At 41.6% G+C, this 21,324-nt stretch overlaps 1 protein-coding gene and 1 long non-coding RNA gene across 4 annotated transcripts in view; one reads left to right on the forward strand and one right to left on the reverse strand.

The window, feature by feature from the left end:
• Positions 1 to 462: 462 nt before the first annotated feature.
• On the reverse strand, positions 463 to 11,264 carry LOC310743150. Its single transcript, XR_014538824.1, has 2 exons — positions 10,710 to 11,264; positions 463 to 2,132 (listed from the first exon to the last, which is right to left on the reverse strand). It is a non-coding gene; the product is annotated as an uncharacterized lncRNA (long non-coding RNA).
• Positions 11,265 to 11,423: 159 nt separating this feature from the next.
• The window catches only part of CECR2 (CECR2 histone acetyl-lysine reader), a 118,387-nt gene continuing 108,486 nt past the window's right edge, over positions 11,424 to 21,324 (forward strand). For all 3 annotated transcript variants that reach the window (XR_014538735.1, XR_014538736.1, XM_083572546.1), the window contains exon 1: positions 11,424 to 12,121. Coding sequence is in view for 1 of the 3 variants with exons in the window: in XM_083572546.1 (XP_083428672.1) it covers positions 11,882 to 12,121 (240 nt within the window). In the remaining 2 variants the exon portion in view is untranslated. The remainder of the gene's footprint in view (positions 12,122 to 21,324) is intronic.

Consider the following 21,324-nt stretch of genomic DNA (forward strand, 5'->3'; position numbering starts at 1 on the left):
ATCCACCCAAAATCCCTCTAAGCTTCCCACTTTTAATTTATACCTACAGCTTTACTACTAATACTCACAAAACCATTTTCTACTTTGGAGCCTGATTTGTAGCAGCTACAAAAAGACATTTCCTAGATTTTATTTGCTACTTCAGCATAAAACCTCAGCCACAGAAGCACTTCTGCTGGTTGTTTTTTATTATTAATTTTTTTTCAGTGTATAAACACAATTAGAAACACTTCTGTTAATACTTCTCTTTTCAAAAGAAAATAGTAAACTCAAGTGGGACCTTCAACAAAACATCATAGTGCAGCGTGCTCCTGTTTAGGTTTCTAGGCAGCCTTGGTTCTATTATTTATCAAGATACTGCATGTCCATTGTTAAATTTGTAACATATTTAAATCACCTATTATCAATTCATAATAAAATTACAAGTAATCTTAAAACCCTGCTAATGTATTAACCTGTGTACATTGCTTCTGTATATATGCTATAAACATCTTCCATTCTTCCTTAAATTCATTGTCATCTCTTCCTCTTAATTTCATCATCAATTTTGCCATTTCAGCATATTCCATTAGTTTAACTTGCCAGTCTTCTTCAGTTGGGACACCTTCTTCTTTCCAATATTGTACTAATAAATGCGGCCATTGTTGCATACATAAACAAATTAACCAACAACAGTCTGTCAATCTTCCATGGCCACTGAGCATGCTTAGTCCTTATTGAGAGGTGCCTAGAACACTGTCTAGCCTTGTTGTGCTCTTTGTGTTTCAGTTAATAAGGCTTGGGGATGTGGACAAGGTGTTTGGTTCAGTCTGGGCGACCACCTGTGGCCATGAAACTTGTCCTTCATAACTGATAAAAACTAGCAGGGGATGGACAATTGGGCTAGGGAGCTGATTAATGCTTCCTTGTGATAAGGGGTGGTCCCTGCCTACTTAAAGGTGGTGGTGGTAAGATACTGCTTTGGAAAACCCTCCCTGGATTCAGAAAATCTAATGAATTACTGATTGGTTGAATCTTTCCTTACTAGGGAATGTGTTTTGAGTGGATAGTTGTGGGCTAGATCCAGGCTCTTGGTTGAAACTAATTTTTCTAGATCCAGTTCAGTCAGGGCTTAGGCCTAGTTTTGGCATCGAAACTGCCTTGGAAACTTCTATTTTACATCTGCAGGTGTGGCAGTAGATGTGGAAGATGAGTGTCTTGTCTTAGTAAAGAACTGGATAAACAGAAGATTAATCCAGCAAGACTGAGACACTGTTACTAGCTGGTTCCCTAGACTGGATGGATGGGCTGTGGCTTACTCCCCCTGAAGCATCATGTATACAGCTTGACAGTACTTCTGGATCCAGTAGTTGATTGAGGCTGAAGTAGCCTCAGTGGCATGGAGTGCTTTCAATCAGCTTTGACTGGTGGCTCAACTGCACCCTTGTATGGATAACCAAACTTCTGTTGCCTATGCTCCGCTGACCTCTAGGTTGGATTACTGAAATGTGTGGTACATGGGGCTGCCACTGAAAACAGATTGGAAACCTCAGCTAGTGCAGAATTCTGCAGCCAGATTGTTGACCAGGGCAGGGTGGTCTGAACATGTAACACCAATTCTGGCCGCATTTGCACTGACCTCCAATTAGTTTCCAGCTTCAATTCAGAGTGCTAGCTTTGACCCATAAAGCCCAACACAGCTCAGGACCCCAATACTTCAAGAACTACCTCTCCCTATACGAAAAGACCCAAACCATGAAATTATCACCTGAGGTCTTCCCTGTGTGCCCCATTCACAAGCGGTTAGGAGGGCAGCAACATGAATAGACCCTTACAGGCTTCCCTCTTGTGGAATACTCTCCCCAGGGAGGCTTATGTGGGACCATCTATTTTTAGGAGCCAGGCAATAACTTGCATTCTTACCCAGGACTTTGAGCCATGGATCTGAAGTCCTACAGAGAGGAAGTTAAAAACTAGTAACAGAGGAGTACCAGTAAATGCTGCCAAAATACACTTAAAATACAGTTTGCTATTACTGTAGATAGTGCCTGGCGTGTTCTAGTTCATGGGGTCACGAACAGTTGGACACGACTAAACAACAACAAGTTACTGTAGATGATGAGAGATGGTCCGGTATGATCACAGAAATCGATCTGTAAAACAAGATATTGTGAATTTTACTTCCGACAGGAATTTACTAGGTGACCTCAGGCAAGCAACTTGCTCTGCCTCAGCCTCCACCCCAGCACCAAATTGCAGCAGGAAAGCTAATGAAACTAACCTACCTTTCAGATTGAAATAAGGATTACCAGATAATTTAGGGTGAAATGCTTTTAATACAGTACTCTTAAGGCTGCAATCCTAGGTACACGTTACTGATAAGCAAGTCTTGTTAAAGCAATAGGATTTATTTTTGAGTAGGCATGCATAGGATTGCACCACGCATTACTGCCAGGAGAGCTTACCTACATTCCAAAGATCTTGAGATTTCTCATAAACCATCATTCCCTTGTCTTTAGTCTCCTCCTGTGCACTTTGCTTACTATAGTTGGAGCTGGTTTAATCCAGCACAGGCTGATACAATACTCAAGAGAGCAGCTGCCTCCCATTGCAGAGCTGAATGTCAGTCAGTGTTTCTCCAAATAGGGACATGATCATTTCAGCCTGACATTTTGTGTGCATGTGAATCAGCTCTCTCAGGCTGGGTTTTTCAAAAAAGCAAATCATGTGCATAATTGGGGAGAAGCAACACAATGGTTACAGGTAAATAATAACCTCCACCCCCCTGCATATATTGAAGTGGACACTTTGAGAAGAGAGCAGAATTGCTGGATCTCTATTGGAGGTGTAACATTTATAAGTCAGCCAGACTCGAGTCTCAGGAATGCTGTCATTTACTCTTATGTTACAGCGCAGTACGCATAGTACTGTTTATCCACAGCAGTATAGCAGCCCTTGTAATTCCCATCATACTAGGAACACTATAACGATGGATGGTAGGTCTGCTAATTTAGAATCCCTTTGCTGCCAGCTGCCAGGACCACATGATTCAAAGAAAAGTGCATAAAATCCTAGAATGGACAATTACCAAAGAACCTGCACAAAAAGGGAAGTTGCTCTCTAATCCCCACCATCAGTAAGTTGTTATTCTATGCCTTAAAGCAGGAGGATTTTTATATCCCTTAGAAAAAAAACGTTTTTCATCCCATCTAATGTAGCCACAGATGGTCTCAATAGCCATATAAATGTCTGCTCCTTTTTTCAAACCTACTAAACTCTTGGCCTTAGCAATATCTTAGGATAATGAATTCCACATGTTAATTGTGCACTGTGTGAAGTATTTCCTTTTATCATTTTAAATTTGTTGCCTTTCAATAGCAGTAGATGGCCTCTTAATCCTGTGTTATGAGAAGGGGTAAACAAGAGCTCCTGTCTCACTTGTACACATCATTTTTTATTTTAAATGTTACTGCCAAAATTGTATTTCCCAGTTCATTCCATCTCCGCATGATATCCAACATACTATTTCTCTGGCATTTGCAAAGCTTGATAGTATAAGATACTGATTCCTCTGTCAAGCCAAAACTTTCTTCTACAGAACCTCACCTGTTGTAGATGCCAACATTACTGAGCCACAAAAGTAGTGACCATTAAGAAGAAAAACATCTATGGGCATGATCCAGTCAAAATTTAAGCATTTTTATTTCACTGGGTGTTATGTGCTTAAATTGTTAACTGAAGTCAACAAGTGCTTAAATTTGGTGGATAATGACATTCTATTTGTTAAACACTATAGAAGACAGTTTAAAATGTTTACTTCTGATCATCACTTATTGTACAATACAATAACATGAAGAAGGGAAGCAGCAGCAAGGGAAGATTGCTTCCACCAGGGGCTGAGCAAGATCCAGCTGCTTAGGTTCACTTCCTTGCCCCAAAAGGCCTGTTGCTAGCTCAGCCACACTCACTAGTCTCTGAGGACCTTGGTGGGAGCTGTTACCTGGCAACTGCCAGCAAGGGAAGGCTGCTTCCATCATAGGCTGAAACAAGTTCCAGCTTCTCAGCCCCACTCCTTTGCCACAGAGAACTTTGGTGGGAGCCAGTGCCTAGAATGATACAAGGATGATGGCAGAAAATGCCACCTAAAAAAATCCTGGTTCTTTTTGGACACCATGCAATCAGTGTTAGAAACAGATATGAAAGCTAGGAGCTAAATGGCACTTTAAACCTAGGTTATGGGCACAACAATGGAATGTCTAGGAGCACTTTTTTTAACAACAGGAATACAAAGCTGAAAATGAATGAACTGCAGCTAAAATATTATGCTTATTTTTCACATGGACTAGTCCTTCCCTTGCCCACCCCCGTAATATTCTTAAGAGGGTCTCTTGTACAGTTTTCAGAGAGTAGCTGGAAGGGAGGAGGGCAGAAAAAGGTCCTCCTTTCCTTCCACTCTGAAGTTTTAATCTGAAATCTTAGGCGCAGTACTACGCCCAGAATTCAGAAATTCCCTATCGCAAAATGCGCCTAGAACAATGGAAGTTTCAAACACTACATTGAATTCTAGTTCCTGTACTGTGTCTGAATGCAAATTTATTTTGTGAATATTTTGTAATATTGCTTTAAGAACCACTTATGGCAATAAAGTGAAATGTTAGTGTTTTAATTAAATAAAGTTGGTGTATGAAATAAGGGGCAATTATGCCCCAAGGAACAATATTGTTCTGAAGTAAAAGACACTTAGAACACAGAGTTTCTATGATAGATGAGGAAGCATATGTAATGAGTGTAATGAGCTACAATTTCACGTTTCCTTTTTTTAAAAAAATAAAGACATAAAAAAAAGACAATGTAAGCTGGCATTGGGGGAGACTGAGGACCAGATTCAGAGTTTTTGTACTTGGGTACAGATACCAAAGTACAAAATATGGTCCAAACATATGACACAAGTTTAAGTGCTCAGGTTTCCATGCAACATATACAGAAGTTATGAACAGGAAAATACAGTGGAACCTCGGGTTACGTACCGTCCTCCTTACAAACACTTCGGGTAACGAGCTCCGCTAACCCAGAAGTAGGTGCTCCTGGTAGCGAACTTTTCCCCGGGATGCGCCCCATTAGCAAAAGTGCGCCTCAGGTTAAGAACCGTTTCAGGTTAGGAACGGACCTCCAGAACAAATTCAGTTCGTAACTGGAGGTGCCACTGTATTGCTTGAAAACCTGGCTGTTTGGGACTTCCGGGTTGGTGCCACTGTTTAATGGCGGATTCCCTCCGAGCTCCGGAGGGAATCGGCTCCGTAGTGTCTGGGTCTGGCCGCTGCGGCGAAGCGGGGACCCTTAAAATCACAGGCGCGGATGCCTGTGAACACAGAGACTCGGCGGGCACCATTTGCGCCCCCCCAATCCGCGACGGAGCCTTTTTAAAGGCTTCGGAACGGAGGCAGGGTAAGGCGTGGTGCTGAGAGTACTCCCTCGTCTACGGAGTGAAGCCGCAAGCCATTGACAGAGAGCGCCAACTTCTTCTAAGAGTGATTGGATCCTAAAACATCAACCCGTGAGTAATACGGAGATTGGAACTTTAAAAAATTTCTCATCTTGGATTTGGAACGAGCGGGAAGGGGCTAAAAAGGAAGTCCACCCCCCCTCTTTGTAAACAACTTAAAGCAAAGGACTGGGCAGCTAAGGTCGAGAGAATCTGTTTCTTGCTTTTTTTAACAAAAGATCCTGACCTCACGGTTTGGACATTATAAGAAGATATTCTGGAGGATAAAAAGAATTTTGGGAGCTGAAACTACACCCCCCCCTAGACCCGGGAACGTCCGATGAGAAAGCCTGTTGCATGGAAGATTTTGACAGCTGTCAAGTGAGCTGCTAGTCAGCTAGTTGTCAGCTGGAAAAAGAGAACATTGTTTCTGCTGTTTTTGCTGGTTTATTCGGGATAACTTGTTGAAAATAAGGTTGATACAAAATAACTGGACTTTTGGTTTTTGAGCTGAAAGGAAGATCAAGGAATTAAATCCCCCTAGAGGGGTAACAAGGATACTACATTACAAAAATGGCTGGAGTGTCTAAATTCCAAGCAGAATTGGACAGAGCACTGGTTCTCTTGGGAAACTTACAAGATGAGTACGATGCTTTGTCTACAGAGGTATCGCTATTACACTGGACAGTAAACAACAGCTTGGAGTCTGATAAGGATTTGAAACAGGAAGCCTATTCAACTGAACAAATAAATGAAACCGAAAGCGTAGACACGATGGAGCAATATGTTCTTTTTGAAGAAAACGAAGGAGGAGATGGAGGTTTGCAGGAGTCAAAGGAGAGCTACAATATGAGGCCTGACATGATGATAAAAAAGGACAATAAAAACTGGATGCGGAAAGCCTGGTTTGATTGGGAATTTGGAAAATGGAGAGGTCCTCTTTTGAGGAGATCTGAAGACCTGAGGATTATAAATTTGTTGAAGGTGGAAGCTGGAGCTGTGGGGACATTTGGATTTGAAAGAAATTTGAAACAAGAGTTGGAATACCCCATAGGCTTTGCTTTTGCTTTTAAGTATGGAGGACTGGCTAGAAGCAACACCGATTCTGTTGGGCCGGAGCCCCTCCGAGACCTGGGGTTTAACATCAAGGTCTATCAAAGAGACCGGCAGAAAGGAACTGAGAGAGACATAAGGGCCTCGGACCTGAGATCTCCAGGCTAAATAAATAATATAAAGACTGATGGATATTGGTTGGGGACTGGAACCGGGAGAAGGGTGGGTGGAGGTTGGGAATCCAAAGGGTACATAAGGATAATTTGCATTGCTTTGTTTGTTTTATATTTTGTTAGTGGTAAGGAAATTGGGTAAACCGTGGAAGGGAAATTTTGGTCGACCTTAGGAAAAAGGTTTAAGAATAAATTAATGAGGTATAAGTATTGATGTGTAATTTTAATAAGGTGAAATTGGTTTTTTTTTTTCTTTTTTTAAATTAAGTGAAAATAAGGCTGTTAAAAATAAATGGAGGAAATGGAAAAAAGAAGTAAAGTAAAATAACAGTATGTTAGAATAAATGTTTAAGTGAAGGTGAAGAAATAAGTTAAATAAGTTAAGGACTTGCTGAATTGACAATTTAAATTGGAATACAAGAAGGGGAGGTGTGAGGAGGTCTGAGAAATAAGGTTGAGGAAAATAAGTATCAGAAACTGTATGTGTTTTTTCTATTTTTCTGTTTAGTTTCGAATATGTTTTTTTGTGTTGTCTTTATTTTGTTTATTTTTTTGTTTTTGTTTGTTGTGTGTTTTTTTGAAAATACCAATAAATATTTAATAATAATAAAAAAAGAAAACCTGGCTGTTTGAAATATATGTTATAGTTGGTGTCCTGTAACAAAATTAAGTGTGACTCAACACTTTTTTTAAAAAACAAAACCAGCTTCTCTAAGGCTGCCGACAGCTGAAATGAACTTTGAAACAGGAGCTTTTCAGGTTGTAGCTGATGTATTTCACCATCACAATTGGCTCTCACTCCAAGAGTAAATTTGTTAATATAATAAAAGTGACATTGAAGTCTGAGTAGAGTTCGGGACTTCTCATGAGGTTGAAGTTTGTTCCTAGTTCCTTACTCAGTTTAAAAGGGCAGTCAGATGCAGCTTTGGTAAGTAACTTGAATTTTAACAACTGCACTCCAATTTCATTTTAATTCTGGAATAACAGTTTAAATTACCAGAAGTATTTTTAGCATTCCAGAGTTCTTACATCCACAACAGTAAGTTTAACAATTCTGACATACAAGTGGAACTGGTAACAGAATATTGCAGTGCGCCCTCTCCTCTTAAGAGGAGAGCTCCTGTTCAGGGTTCCAGCTAACTACATCCTCTTCCAGGACACTCAGTTTAGTCCCTCATTTTCCATTTTTCTTTTCCAAGTGACCCAGATTACACCATGGCTACTAAGCATGCTCATAACTGAATGGGGATTTTGTGTAGGAGGGACCAGGAAATACCGTATTTTTTGCTCTATAAGACTCACTTTTTCCCTTCTAAAAAATAAGGAGAAATGTGTGTGCGTCTTATGGAGCGAATGCAGGCTGCGCAGCTATCCCAGATAGCTTCTGGGATTCAGAATATTTTTTTTCTTGTTTTCCTCCTCCAAAAACTAGGTGCGTCTTATGGTCTGGTGCGTCTTATAGCGTGAAAAATACGGTATGTTTGTCCCTTAGGTTCTTTAAGAAAAAAAATGTGTTCCATTGACCACTTGAATTATTTATTAGAGGGAGTGGTTTCTTGGAAAGGAATGCCACCAAACCTGATAAAGGAAGCCCCATTGAACTGTACAGGCATGGGGCTTTCTCCCATTCTCAGGCTTTAAATCTATGCATACTAACCTGGAAAAAGTTGCATGTAAACAATGTGGCTATTCACTAAAAACGTTTTGTAGGATCAGACTGCATAATGTGTGAGGAAGACACTTCCTGCATAATGCAGACCGTTCAGTGATTACATCTAAAATATCATGCACCCCTACAAGGAATTTAAGTCCCTCTGAACTCAATACTTCTAAGTATTACTCAATTTATTTTTATCCCATCCTTCCTCCCAGTGAAGTTGCACTTATGCTCTTCAATTTGGAAGTGAAACTCCACTGAATTCAGCAGTGCTATCGACAACAGTATAGTATCAGATCGCTATGGTAATTACTTTGCTTGTTTTAGAAGGCAGAAGTATTAATCTTAGTATTATTCTTAGATACTCCTCTTCTTGAAGAAACCTGCCCATCAACTCTTATCCAAGTCCAGTGTTATTGCACAGGCGTGGGACATTTTAAACCAGCCTGTTTTCTTGTTCTTGCAATGAATTTATTTTGGGAACTTTTGTATTCTTTTATTTATTTATTTTGAATATGCTTTTTATTAAGTTTTCATTTTAAATACACCAACAAAGACATATTGATATTTTTGTTTGTTGGGAACTTTTGTATTCTAAGGTTTGGGGTGTCTGTTCTTTTTGGTTTTTTATAGGAGAGGAATGAAATGCCTTATTCGAAACAACAGCCAACACTTAAATTGAAAAAGGTGTCAACAGTGTAAAATTATTATTGAGCACAAAAGCTAGTCTAGCTCTTTTGTAACAAGTGGTACTTTCTCAAGCAGTATAACCTTCTCTGTTTTTATGGAGGGATCAGTATCTGCTTTGGATTGTTATAGCACTGAATTCACTTTCTGCACAGATTTGCTTTCTAAAATTCCAATTCATATTTTCTTCATTCACACTGCTTTCAGCAATGCCAGGGGTGTGTGTGTACAGTTAGGTTTGAGGATGTGTTGGTTGTTCAAAACAGTTATAAATATATCTAGCTGAGCAGCTGCCTGAGATCTAGATGCAGATGTTCAATGGCGAAACACATACTTTTTTCTGGATTGTCAGTAATTTAAGTTTTTTAAGTAAACTACAAATACTGTACAAGTTTTGAAGCAACAACTGAAAACTCCTAAAATTCTAGAAACTCAGATTTGTTTGTAGTTTATTTTCCACTTGATAACACATTCTGGCTGAAAAACAGCTGCTAGTTTACAACGAATTATTATTACTTCCTGATGGAGGAGTGTAAATAGCTTTCAGGAGAGAAACATTCATTAACAGAGGCTGCTAGTTTGAAGTAGGAAGCATCAACGCAGCATCTCCACAAAGAAGGCAGAGCTCAGACTCTTCCGCAAAAAAACATAAAAACACAGTGAAACTTTATTTCTTATATCTGATGAAGTGGCTTGTAGTCCACAAACACTAAATTACGCCACAATAAATTTGTTAGTTTTAAAGTACACAAGAACTGTTTTCACGTTTAAAAGTTGAGTGATACAATCCAAGACGTTCACTTAAATAAACAAGCGGGTTTTAAGCACTCCCAATTCTGTTCTGCGTTTTTCCCCAAAAAATTTGTGCTTAGTTCCCATTTAGACTCTGTAAACCCAAAGATTTCATGTAACGACTGCAGAGAAATGTATAATCCTAGAGTTCTGTATTCGAAATCACCAACGTGGATTATAAACCACAAGCACGTTTTGAAGTGGGGGAAACGGGACACTCTCCCCTATAACTAGTTCCCCCAATTGAAAGTACAACAGTGAGGAATACTAAATCAATCCTGTATATGAACGGCAAGTTTGCCAAAACTGCAATACACACACCATTTACTCCTTGCAGTACAGTATTTGTCAGAAATCTCCGCCTCCAAGCAGAGAGAAGGAAACCCTTGGATCAAATACGCCCAGCAAGACGTTCCTTTTAGCCCCGCAAAGACTTGCGCACTACCAGTTACCACATACGCGCCGAGGCTTAAAATCCTATACACAATCTGGGAAATAAAACCACTTGAAGCCTAAGCAATTTAGTTTTGTAGCCCAGGCTGCGTAGCAGGGTCATTTTAACCCTTTTATAATTTCACGTTTCGTTCGTCTAAAAATCAGAGATGAACAATAACCAAGTAAAAAACAAAACAAAAGGAAGCGAAGAATGGTATCACAACCACTGAGTAACAGGATCGCTGAGCATCCAAGTTACAAAAAGACCTCAAGGCATAATTTGCGAAGGCTAAAAATCTTCACAGAAAGAAGCCCTAAAAATATATATATCTCACGGAATCCGAGAAATAAAAATAAAATAAAAACTCCACTAACTGAATTCCTGACTCAAAATCCTCTGAGAATGCAAAAAAAAACAGGGCCTCCCTCCCTCCTTCAGCAGAGAACCCACCGGGTAAGCAGCTCTGAACTACTGCGGTGCTCAGAGCGTAACTAAATTTCGAAGAGAGAAAACTCCGCCTCCGCCAACCTCCTTCGCCTACAAAAAGAGAGCCCCCCCTTCTTTCCTCACAGCCACAGGGAACGCTTTAATCAAGAGCCCCGCCCAGCGCGAGGTCCCCAATTGGCTGCCCGTAGGAAAAAAGGCGGGGCGAAGGTGTTGTTATGATAAAGAGCAGCCCCGCCTACGCCTCGTGCGCGGAGAGCTTTCCAATGCCGGCTCCTCGTCCTCCCGGTTTTGTTTTTTTTTTAACTTGCGCTCACGAGCCTTTTAACGGCTCTCCAGAAGCCCATTTTCTCTACACGATTCGCTGTCGAAGCTCCGCCCCTTCCTCCCACGACTCGCGCGCGGGCTCCTCCGCTCGCCTAAAAAGTTCGCCCATAGGCTCCTCCTCCTGCCTCTCTGGGCTATACTCCCGCCTCCCCCCCCCCCTCTCTGTCCCAACGCATGAGAGGAGTTTGATCCCTCCTTCCATACAAATACTGCTCCTCCTCCCCCGCGCGCCCTGCCGGCCAGACCCCGCCCCCTGCTCGCGCAGACACGCCTTCTTTATCTTTCGGACCCCGCCTCTCACCGTCGCGCGCTCGACAACCGTCCCCCCGTCGTCGCCACCCTCCTCGCATCGCATCCGCACGAGTCGCTCTCACCCGCCCCCAGCGCCCTTTCCCCCCCTTCCTAAGCCCCATCTGTTTCCCCGGCTGGTTGAAGCGCAGTTTCTTCTCCTTTTTTAATATATATATATATATATAAAATAATATCTATAAATATACATTGTATGGACGGGGCAGTAGCGGCGACCTGAGGTGAAGGTGGAAGATGGGTCCGTGTGGCGGCAGCCTCCAGCAGCAGCGCCGCCCCCGCCTGCCTTAGAGACCCGCGAGCGAGCGAGGGAGGAGGAGCAGGAGGCGGCGGCTGAGGAGGCGCCAGCCCGGACAAGCCCCATGCGGAGGAGTCGGCGCGGAGGGGGCAGCTGCGGCTGCTGAGAGAGGCTGAGGGCGAGAGAGAGAGAAAAAGAGAGTCCTTTCGGTCGGGGTGGGGAGGAAAAGGAGGAGACCCACCCCCATCTCTCTCGCGGCGGACACCGGCAAAGCAGCGGTCTCTGAGGGGCGCTGGGGAAAGGGGCGATGTGCCCGGAGGAGGACGGTGGTTGTGGTGGCGGCGGAGGAGGAGGAGGAGTGGTGGTGGTCTCGGCGGCTGCTACTGCTGCTTCTGCCGCTTCGGCAGCCGCGAGCGGAGATCCGGAGGGGGCGACGGCGGCGGCCGGTCTCTTGAGCGAGCTGCGCTCTTGGTGGGAAGTGCCGGCCATCGCTCACTTCTGCTCCCTCTTCAGGACCGCTTTCCGACTGCCCGACTTCGAGATCGAGGTGAGACGCGCTCCGAAATAGTAATAATAATAACATTAAAAGATGAAGTGGAAAAGAGAGAGGGACCCGCTCGGTCGATAAATGGGACCGGCCGATCGATCCGGCGGCCCCGCCTCCCCCTCGAGGAGGAGAAGGGATGGGACGGGACAATAACTCCGCTCGCCTCTGTTTTGCCTGCCTTCTCTCCCTCTCTCCTTAGCCGGAAGGCTTTTAGGGTCAGTGGGCTGTGTGTGTGTGTGTGTGTGTGTGTGTGTGTGTGTGTGAGAGAGAGAGAGAGAGAGAGAGAGAGAGAGAGAGAGAGAGAGAGAGAGAACTGCGACCCGCCCACCCCCTACTTGTTATTGTCTGCCCAATTTTCTTTTAAGACAAGAGAGTTTTGTTCGGCGAGTTCGATATTGATCCTTCTCCAGAAAGGGATGTTGGCTGAATGTTTTCACCCGTTCTCCCGGATTTCTTTAAAAAAATTATTATTAATTTCATTTTTAAAAGTGCCGGCAATCATGCTCTTAACTCTTCCTGGGTGGCTTTGCCACCCTTCTCTCACTTATCTTGGAGTAAGCCCCGTTGAAACTAGTAGGACTTACTTCTGAGTAAATATGCACGGTTGCACTGAAATGGCTGATGCATGCTTGGTCTCCAAAGTACTTTTAGCGATTGATGAATCGGAGGACGTGCAGTTCCTGGAGGGCAAGGGGTGGCGGCAGAATTCGTTACACATAGATGGAGAACTGCGACAAAGTACATGTTTGTTTTGTTTTTCACCTCTTAATTTTTGTACGTTTCGAGGGTATCTAACAAATGAGTGGCGGGGATGGGGATGATGACCACACCAGCCTTCACAATCTTTTCCCCTAGTGAGATAACAGCCGTGATTAGGAGAGTCTTTGCAAATCCAAGGAATGAGGGGTGGGTGGGTTGGTCTGGATCTGTCCTTGCCTGTTCCACCAGGACCCGAAGTGTGCGAGACCGGTGGAGGACTGAATCAAGACCGATCTGAATTGCTACAAACACTGCTAAACCGAAACGGGCTCCGTCAGTCTATTACCTCGAACGTATTGTTTTACCCGCCTACTCACCAGTAAACTGGGGGGAGGCTGTTCCTAATTCTAAAAACACCCCTTTTGTTGCCCTCTTCCTTTCCCCAAGCTCCCATATTGGTCAAGGGAGGAAGGAAAGAGACTGTCCCCGTAGGAAAGGACAGTGCTGATCTCTGTCCTTCCTCTCCCTCCCCCCTCCTTTGGTGGCCCTGACTGATAGCTTGGAAGAGTTTGTTGTTTTGCTGCCATTATCCCTTCAGGGAAAGGATGAGTAGGAGAGAATGGAGTTTTACTTCTGCCTGCTTGTGATGGAGGTGCCACATGCTGCCCTGGGGCTTTGTGACAATCGAGCTCTGAGCTTTGTGACAATCCAGAAGAGTGTGTGTGTGTTCAGCCCCCCCATTCTCCACTCATTTTCAGTATTCTCAGGAGTTTGGATCTATTCTGTTTAAAGAGTGGCAGCAAGTTTAAATTAATTCAAATAAAGTTCGGAAATCTGCTTAGTTCATAGGGCTCAGGTTCAGTAAACGGATAATCATGCAAGTGGCAGAAAAATACTTTGATACTACTATATTGCTACAATTAGAAAGCTACACTTGTCTCTCAGTTTTATAGTTTTTAGTGACCCTTTTCTGGAATTTGGGGTATTTTGTCAATCAGTTCAGTATTACAATGAGTTTTTTGAAGTAGTTGCTCACCCGTTTGTTTCAGTGCACACCCTTAAAATACAATTCTATGTACTTTTTCAGTGTTGAATGTTACAGATAAAAGTGCAGCAACTTGAGGCGGTGACCTTACTCCTTCTTGTGGTGTGTTGTAGAATTCAATAAATATGGTTAATGAGATCAGATGGAAGAACGGGGTGTGTGAGTGAGAGAGAGAGAGAAAGAGAAAGAGAAAGAGAGATTGTGCCCACAACAGACCTCCCAGAGGCTCTGGCTCATACTCCCAAGATCCTAAGCAGCTTAGGCCAATGTGATTAAACCTGGGGTTTGCCATCTGTTTATAGCAGATGTAACAACTTTGGTGCCTCTGATGCTCTTTCAAACTTTAAACTGTACATCAAAGACTGTTCTTGCCAAGAACCAGAGGTTGATTTCCAGTCTAAGAGAGTCTAAGGGAAATTGCAAAAGTGAAATATTAAGAAGTTGGGGTGTGATGTCTAAAAGGGTGGGTTGGTACTGCTGTTCAATTATTACTGCAATGCAGGATTTGGAAGACAAATGAAAAGGATGTATGTGTCGACATGTAAAGATCTTTAGAAGCCTATTAGAAACTGAGATATTGCTACTTTAACATTGCAGACTGTCATATCAGCTGAAGCATTTACTAACCTACTAAGTATTATAATGCTTCAGAAGGTGGTGGACTCTCCTTCACTGTTGATTTTTAAGCAGAAGTTGGATGGCCCTCTGACATGGATGCTTTTAGCTGAGATTCTTGCATCGGAGGTGGTTGGACTAGATGATCCTGTACAATTCTATGATTCTATAAAATATGTATGTAATGGACAGCACTTTGTAATTATAGAAAACACATTCACTACTCAAAATGATGGCAGTGCTAGGAGGAGTTTGGTCTTTTGTGACCTATACAAGTATCATTCTTGACTGAAAACTTGAGGAAAGCAGGGTGGAAGCTAGCTAGACAGAAATGAGTATAAGTTACATTGCTCCCTGAAGGAATAATAAAGAATCTGTTCACTTTCCCCCCCTTTTAAAATGTCACTTGCCCTCAGGTTGTTAATTGCTGTGTCTTGTTGGACACTGGCCATTTATAAGGCAGGGGATGTGATTCTGCAACCTACTGACGGAAGCATGCATGTATTCATAATTCTGTACTGAAATTTTGAGAATTGCTGGTTGAAAGCAACCCTTTAAGAGGTATATACTATTAGTGACTCAGTTTCTAAATCCTTTTGTAGGGAGCACAATATAAATTTGGGATGAATTTGCACTGCCACTAACACCTATTCACTGTAGCAGAATCTTGTGACTAATTTTCACAATGCATTCCATCTTCTGATCTAATACATTTTGTAGGTGTGACTGACCACCAATCACAGCCCAACAGTTAGACATTCACAGGTCTTTCCTACGAATGTGCTTAAGTGTGCCTGCTATTATTTTGAATAATTGTCACCACAGTACTGTGCTGAATATTTTGGATGTGAATGGTACAAATGGGAGGAGGCACGTCAAGATTATATTTATGTGTCTTTAAATCTTCCCTTTAGCTAGATTCATTCTAGGAGGGTTAGGAATTGCAATGAGATGCCTCTGATTTTCAAAGGTTAGCAAGCCACCTTTCTAAAGATGTTCAGTTCAACAGCATGTGAGAATTCTTAAAACTCTTTGAAGGATGTTAATTTTGGAGAGAATCCTTTATGCAGTGCTAAATTTTTGAAAGGAGGAAGGATCTCCCAGTGATGGAGTTCCTTATCAAAGAGGGCCCCTCCCCCACCTATTGATGTAGACTCTCAAGAGGAGGTTCTCTTGCCAAGCACATGAAGTAAGGGGGAAAGATCTTGAATTTACAATGATAAAGGGCAATTGCACTAGCCTTTCACCTTTGGAAGCCCAAATTAGCATCTGGTTTGCTTCAAAAGTGAGTTTGGACTTCAGTTTCTAGAAGGTGCTTGTCAAATGTAAACATTTAATATGGTCTTGGAGGAGCAACTGCCTCCTCTTTTGGGGGATGGGGAAGAAGTTCTGATTTTGTGTCATGCTGTGTTTGATTTTCCCTCCCCAAACTCCTCCCTCTATATTTTTAACGTGTTCATTTAGAGTAGACTATTATTTGGCAAGAAGTAAAAAGGGTATAAGAATCTCTTTTCTTTTTTTGGTGGGACATGAAATAGAAGTTTGTTATCACTGAAAATAAGTGAGACAGAGGCACAATTGCATAAACTTTATGCAATGGCTTCTAAATGGGGTCACATCTGGGGGAAATGGAAGAGTAGGAAGGGGTAGGAAGAGCCTTTTGGGAATGTGCAGCCCCCCCCTTCCTGGAAAATCTATAGACAGGACAGATGGTAAAAAGATAGATGGAAGGCAGAGAAACACTGCAGGGTAGGTTGGTGAATTCCATTTCCCCTCTAAACATGGGAGTCCCATATGGGTTCAAACTTCAGAAAGGAGGCTGACAAAATAAATGTCAAAGCTTCTACTTGACATCATTGCTTGTACATTGAATCTCTTGTGACCCTTCACAACATGGATTGCTGAGGGTGCAACCATTTGTACTTTTGTGCTATAGTTGGACAGGAACAAAGGGCCAGTAAAGTGATAAAAAGTCTGGAATATCTTCAGCATTGTTTTAATCTACCACAGGGATTACAGCTGTGGACAGCACTTTCCCCTTTTGCAACTCTCTACTATGGCTACAGGTGTCAGGAGAGAAGCATTTTGCACAGAGCAATTTGTATGATTTTCTCCATCATAGGAAGAGGGATGTCAATAAAAACAGCTCTTTTTTCTGAAATCTCTCCCCCACCCCATTTATGTTAAACAACATTTGAATGAAGCACTTTTTTACTCATAGGAATATTTATATTAAATGTGGTGTTTATTAAAGACATTGAAAATATTGGCAAAGAGTGATTTTATTGATTATATACTCAAACATTTTATCACTTTACAAGGACTTGTAAGCTCCAATGACTTAACCATAATGAACATGTGAAGCTGATAGTGGATTCACTCACTGAATCGATGAAACAGAACTTGTCCTTTGTATATTTGTTATGTTCAGCAACTATCCATGAGTTCAGTAGCTTTTCTATTTGTTGTGGTGCCACAGTTATATGAATTGGTCCTTAGAGATTTCTATAATACAAGAGATTATGAACATTTGACAGACAGAAGCAGAGTTAAATAGAATGATCAATGTTTGGGTGATAACCCAACCATTTACACTAGCTTTGGATGCTGAGCACTTTATATCTAAAGGCTTAGCATGATGGTCTCTTTAGTGTTTTTGACATTCTCCTCTTCTTTTGTTTCTCTTTTGACATGCAGATTTTTTCCCTAGAGGATCCACCTTAGTGTCACTATGGATTTTCCATTGAATGGCAGTCAATAGTACCAGCAGTTATGCCTCCATCTAAGTGGCAGTTCCATGACCACATCAGGCTTGGGGCACAGGATATATGTCCCCATTCTACCTGAAGCTTGTCATACTTGAGGTCAAACTGTATTCTCAGAAATAGGGGATGATGTGTGTGTGGAAGAGCAAGAACCCATTCTAACAACAAAATCATCTCTAGACTACTAATTGTGTCTGCCATGTTCTTTTTTTAGTAACTTGAATTTCAGCCTTCTGTTGATGCCTGTCTTTTCAGTGTTGTTTAACAAACACAAGAAACACATTTGTTTTAACCCTGTAAATTTATTGAGTCAATGGCAGAAGCTGACATCACTCAAACCCATCTCCTTACCTAGAAGATGGTCCTGGCACAGGACCAGCAGCCCTGATGGATGTGTATGGTCTTTCCAGGCCCCATGGAAACAGTTCCTCACCACCTTGCTTCAGATGCCACAGCTAAAAAAATAATGAAGCTTCACATAGAGCTTGGGCAGCCCAAATGAGTAACATACACTTGCTCCTTAACTTGGACTGTTTCTGCTTCTACGGTTTTTCAGATGACAAACTCCTTAACAGTCTTGTCTTTGTGGATACTTTGGCATTTCTGATACAGCAGATAGACAGAAAATTTCTGTGGCCCTTATTGGCACAGCCATTATTCCTTCTCTTCTAGGTAATTTCAGTGCTGAAAATGCAAAAGAGCATAGGCAGCATGTGTTACAGACAGTCTGATCCTGTGAATTTTTATTTATTTTTTTAATAAGATGTTTATTAGGATTTTACAAAAAGCAAAAATTAACAGAATAAAAAGAAGACAAGAAAAATACAAAAAATAGAAAAATACATAAAAAAATACAAAATACAAAAAAGAAATAAGTAGAAAAAGTTAAAAACAAATCCATTTTTTTCATATCTTTAAGCTCATTTGCTTGTTTCCTTGACCTCCTCACACCTTCCTTTTTTGTATTCCCGTTCACATAGTCAGTTCAGCAAATCCTTACCCTCTTTCATTTATCTTAACTCTATATCTTAACATATTATAACTGTATATTTTCATCCATTATCAGTCCATTTTTACATATTCTTATTGGCCTTGTTGCTAATGCCACTTAATTTCGATCCAACATCATTTTAACATTCATTAATTTTACAATATTTCTGCAGATAGTCTTTGAATTTCTTCCAATCTTCTTCCACCGACTCTTCTCCCTGGTCTCGGATTCTGCCAGTCATTTCCGCCAGTTCCATATAGTCCATCACCACTCTTCCAGGGTGGGTAAATCTTGTGTCTTCCAATACTTTGCAATAAGTATTCTTGCTGCTGTTGTAGCATACATAAAGAAAGTTCTATCCTTCTTTGGCACCAATTGGCCAACTATGCCCAAGAGGAAGGCCTCTGGTTTCTTCAGGAAGGTATATTTAAATACCTTTTTCATTTCATTATAGATCATCTCCCAGAAAGCCTTAATCTTTGGGCACGTCCACCAAAGGTGAAAGAATGTACCTTCATTTTCTTTACATTTCCAGCATTTATTATCGGGCAAATGATACATTTTTGCAAGCTTGACTGGTGTCATGTACCACCTGTATATCATTTTCATAATATTCTCTCTTAAGGCATTACATGCCGTAAATTTCATACCTGTGGTCCACAACTGTTCCCAGTCAGCAAACATAATGTTATGTCCAACATCTTGTGCCCATTTAATCATAGCAGATTTAACTGTTTCATCCTGCGTATTCCATTTCAACAGCAAGTTATACATTCTTGAAAGTATCTTAGTTTTGGGATCTAACAGCTCTGTTTCCAATTTTGATTTTTCCACCTGGAAGCCAATTTTCTTGTCCAAATTATAAGCCTCCCTTATTTGATAATAGTGAAGCCAATCTCGCACTTTATCTTTTAATTTCTCAAAACTCTGCAATTTCAATTTGTCTCCTTCTCGCTCCAGAATTTCCCAATATTTTGGCCATTTGGCCTCCATATTGAGCTTTTTCTGAGCCTTTGCTTCCATCGGTGACAACCACCTTGGGGTTTTATCTTCAAGTAAGTCTTTATATCTTATCCAGACATTAAACAATGCTTTCCTGACAATATGGTTTTTAAATGCTTTATGTGCTTTAACCTTGTCATACCACAAATATGCATGCCACCCAAAAACATTATTAAAACCTTCTAGATCCAAAATGTCTGTGTTCTCAAGAAGCAGCCATTCTTTCAACCAGCAGAATGCTGCTGATTCATAATAAAGTTTAAAGTCTGGCAGGGCAAATCCACCTCTTTCCTTTGCATCAGTTAATGATCCTGTGCATTTTATTCAAGAGTAAGCTTCTCTGTATTCAGTAAAACTTACTTCCTGGTAAGTGTGCTTTTAACTGAAGCTTTAGCCCCTTCAGTCTGGATGGCAGTCTTGAAACTATCATATGCCTTGGCACATCAACAATTTATTCGATTAATTCTCACTTTTATGTTGTTAGAAGTATACATCTTGAAGATTAGGCAATAGACTTGTAAAACGATAGACAGTAATTATCACTATTGACGTAGTTGAAGAGACTTAAACTATTATTTTAAAAATCATGGCCAAGATCCTGATCCCCCTTTCCAGGAAGAACAGGGCACAGGTACATGTTGAGGATAAAAAGCTGATTAACAAGAATAACGAACAGGAAGGAAGGATATATTTTGGCCGGGTTTGTTCCTTTTCCTCCTCATATTCTGTCTGTTGATACACAGAGATAATGTACTGTGTATTCCAAATCCCATGCTTGGAGTTACTTCTGCTTTCAGTATGAGTTACACAGGAAATTGAGTTGCTGGATGTACATCATCACTAGAAGAGCGAGCAAGAGGGGAGGCATTAGTTTAACAGTTGTTATAAAACAGTTAGCTATTAGGTGTCCAGTTGAAATTATTTGACCAATCATGTAATTTACATTGCAGCACTATGTATTTTTTCTGTCAGAAATTAAATATATTCTCCTTTGGGAGGGAGGTGGAAAAAGAATGTGTGGAGCAACTGCAAGTGCTTCTGGATGACACTGATTATTTATATTTGTGTTTAGCCCTGGTTTGGAAACTGCATCAGATTTGATCACCCTGATGGATAAGAATATAAAATGACGCTATTATACTTACTTGATCTCTCAGTGGCCTTTGATACCATTGACCACTCCTAGATCAACTGTATGGGATGGGTTTCTGCAGGGCACCATTTTGTCCGCAATGCTCTCTAGCATTTGTATGAAGGTGGTCATTAAAGGTTTTAAAGCATGGTGCCGTCAGTACACTGATGACATACAGCAAGCATAGGCAAACTCGGCCCTCCAGATGTTTTGGAACTACAACGCCCATCATCCCTAGCTAACAGGACCAGTGGTCGGGGCTGATGGGCGTTGTAGTCCCAAAACATCTGGAGGGCCGAGTTTGTCTATGCCTGACATACAGCTCTGTCTCTCCTTAATATTTGGATCAGGAGAGGCTGTGCAAGCTCTGGATCAGTGCCTTAATGCAGTGGTAGATTAGATGAGGGCCAATAAACTGAGTTTCATTCTTGGGAAAGCAGAAGCTCTGTGCTTCCCATGTCTCAAAGATAGGGCAGTAAGTAGCCTGTTCAGGTTGCACTCCCTCTGGAGTGGATACTCCTGGATACATATGTGTCATTAGCTGCCTAACTGACCAGTTACTAGGACTGCCTTTTACCAGCTTTGTCTGGTATGCCAGCTGTATCTTGATTGGGATATCATGGTCATCATAGTCCATGCATTGGTAACCTTGAGGCTGTAATGTAATCTGTGTGGCTGCCCTTTGGCCTGGGCCTGAAGCTCCAGCTAGTACAGAATTCACTAGATAGTGACTAGATTGCTGATGGAGGCAGGTGGCCACCTCTGGTAACATACCTTAACTGGCTGCTCAAAAGCTACCACACAAGGTTCAAGGTTCTTGTGTTGATATATAAAGCCCTGAACAACTTGTCCAGGATACCTTAAGGACCACCAGAGCCTTTCTATCCCAGTTCAATCAATGAGATCATTCAGAGGAGCACTGTTAGTTGTCTTCCATGTTACAGAGGCCTGAAT

This window comes from Podarcis filfolensis (genome assembly GCF_964270895.1).
Source record: "Podarcis filfolensis genome assembly, chromosome: 10".
NCBI lineage: Eukaryota > Metazoa > Chordata > Lepidosauria > Squamata > Lacertidae > Podarcis > Podarcis filfolensis.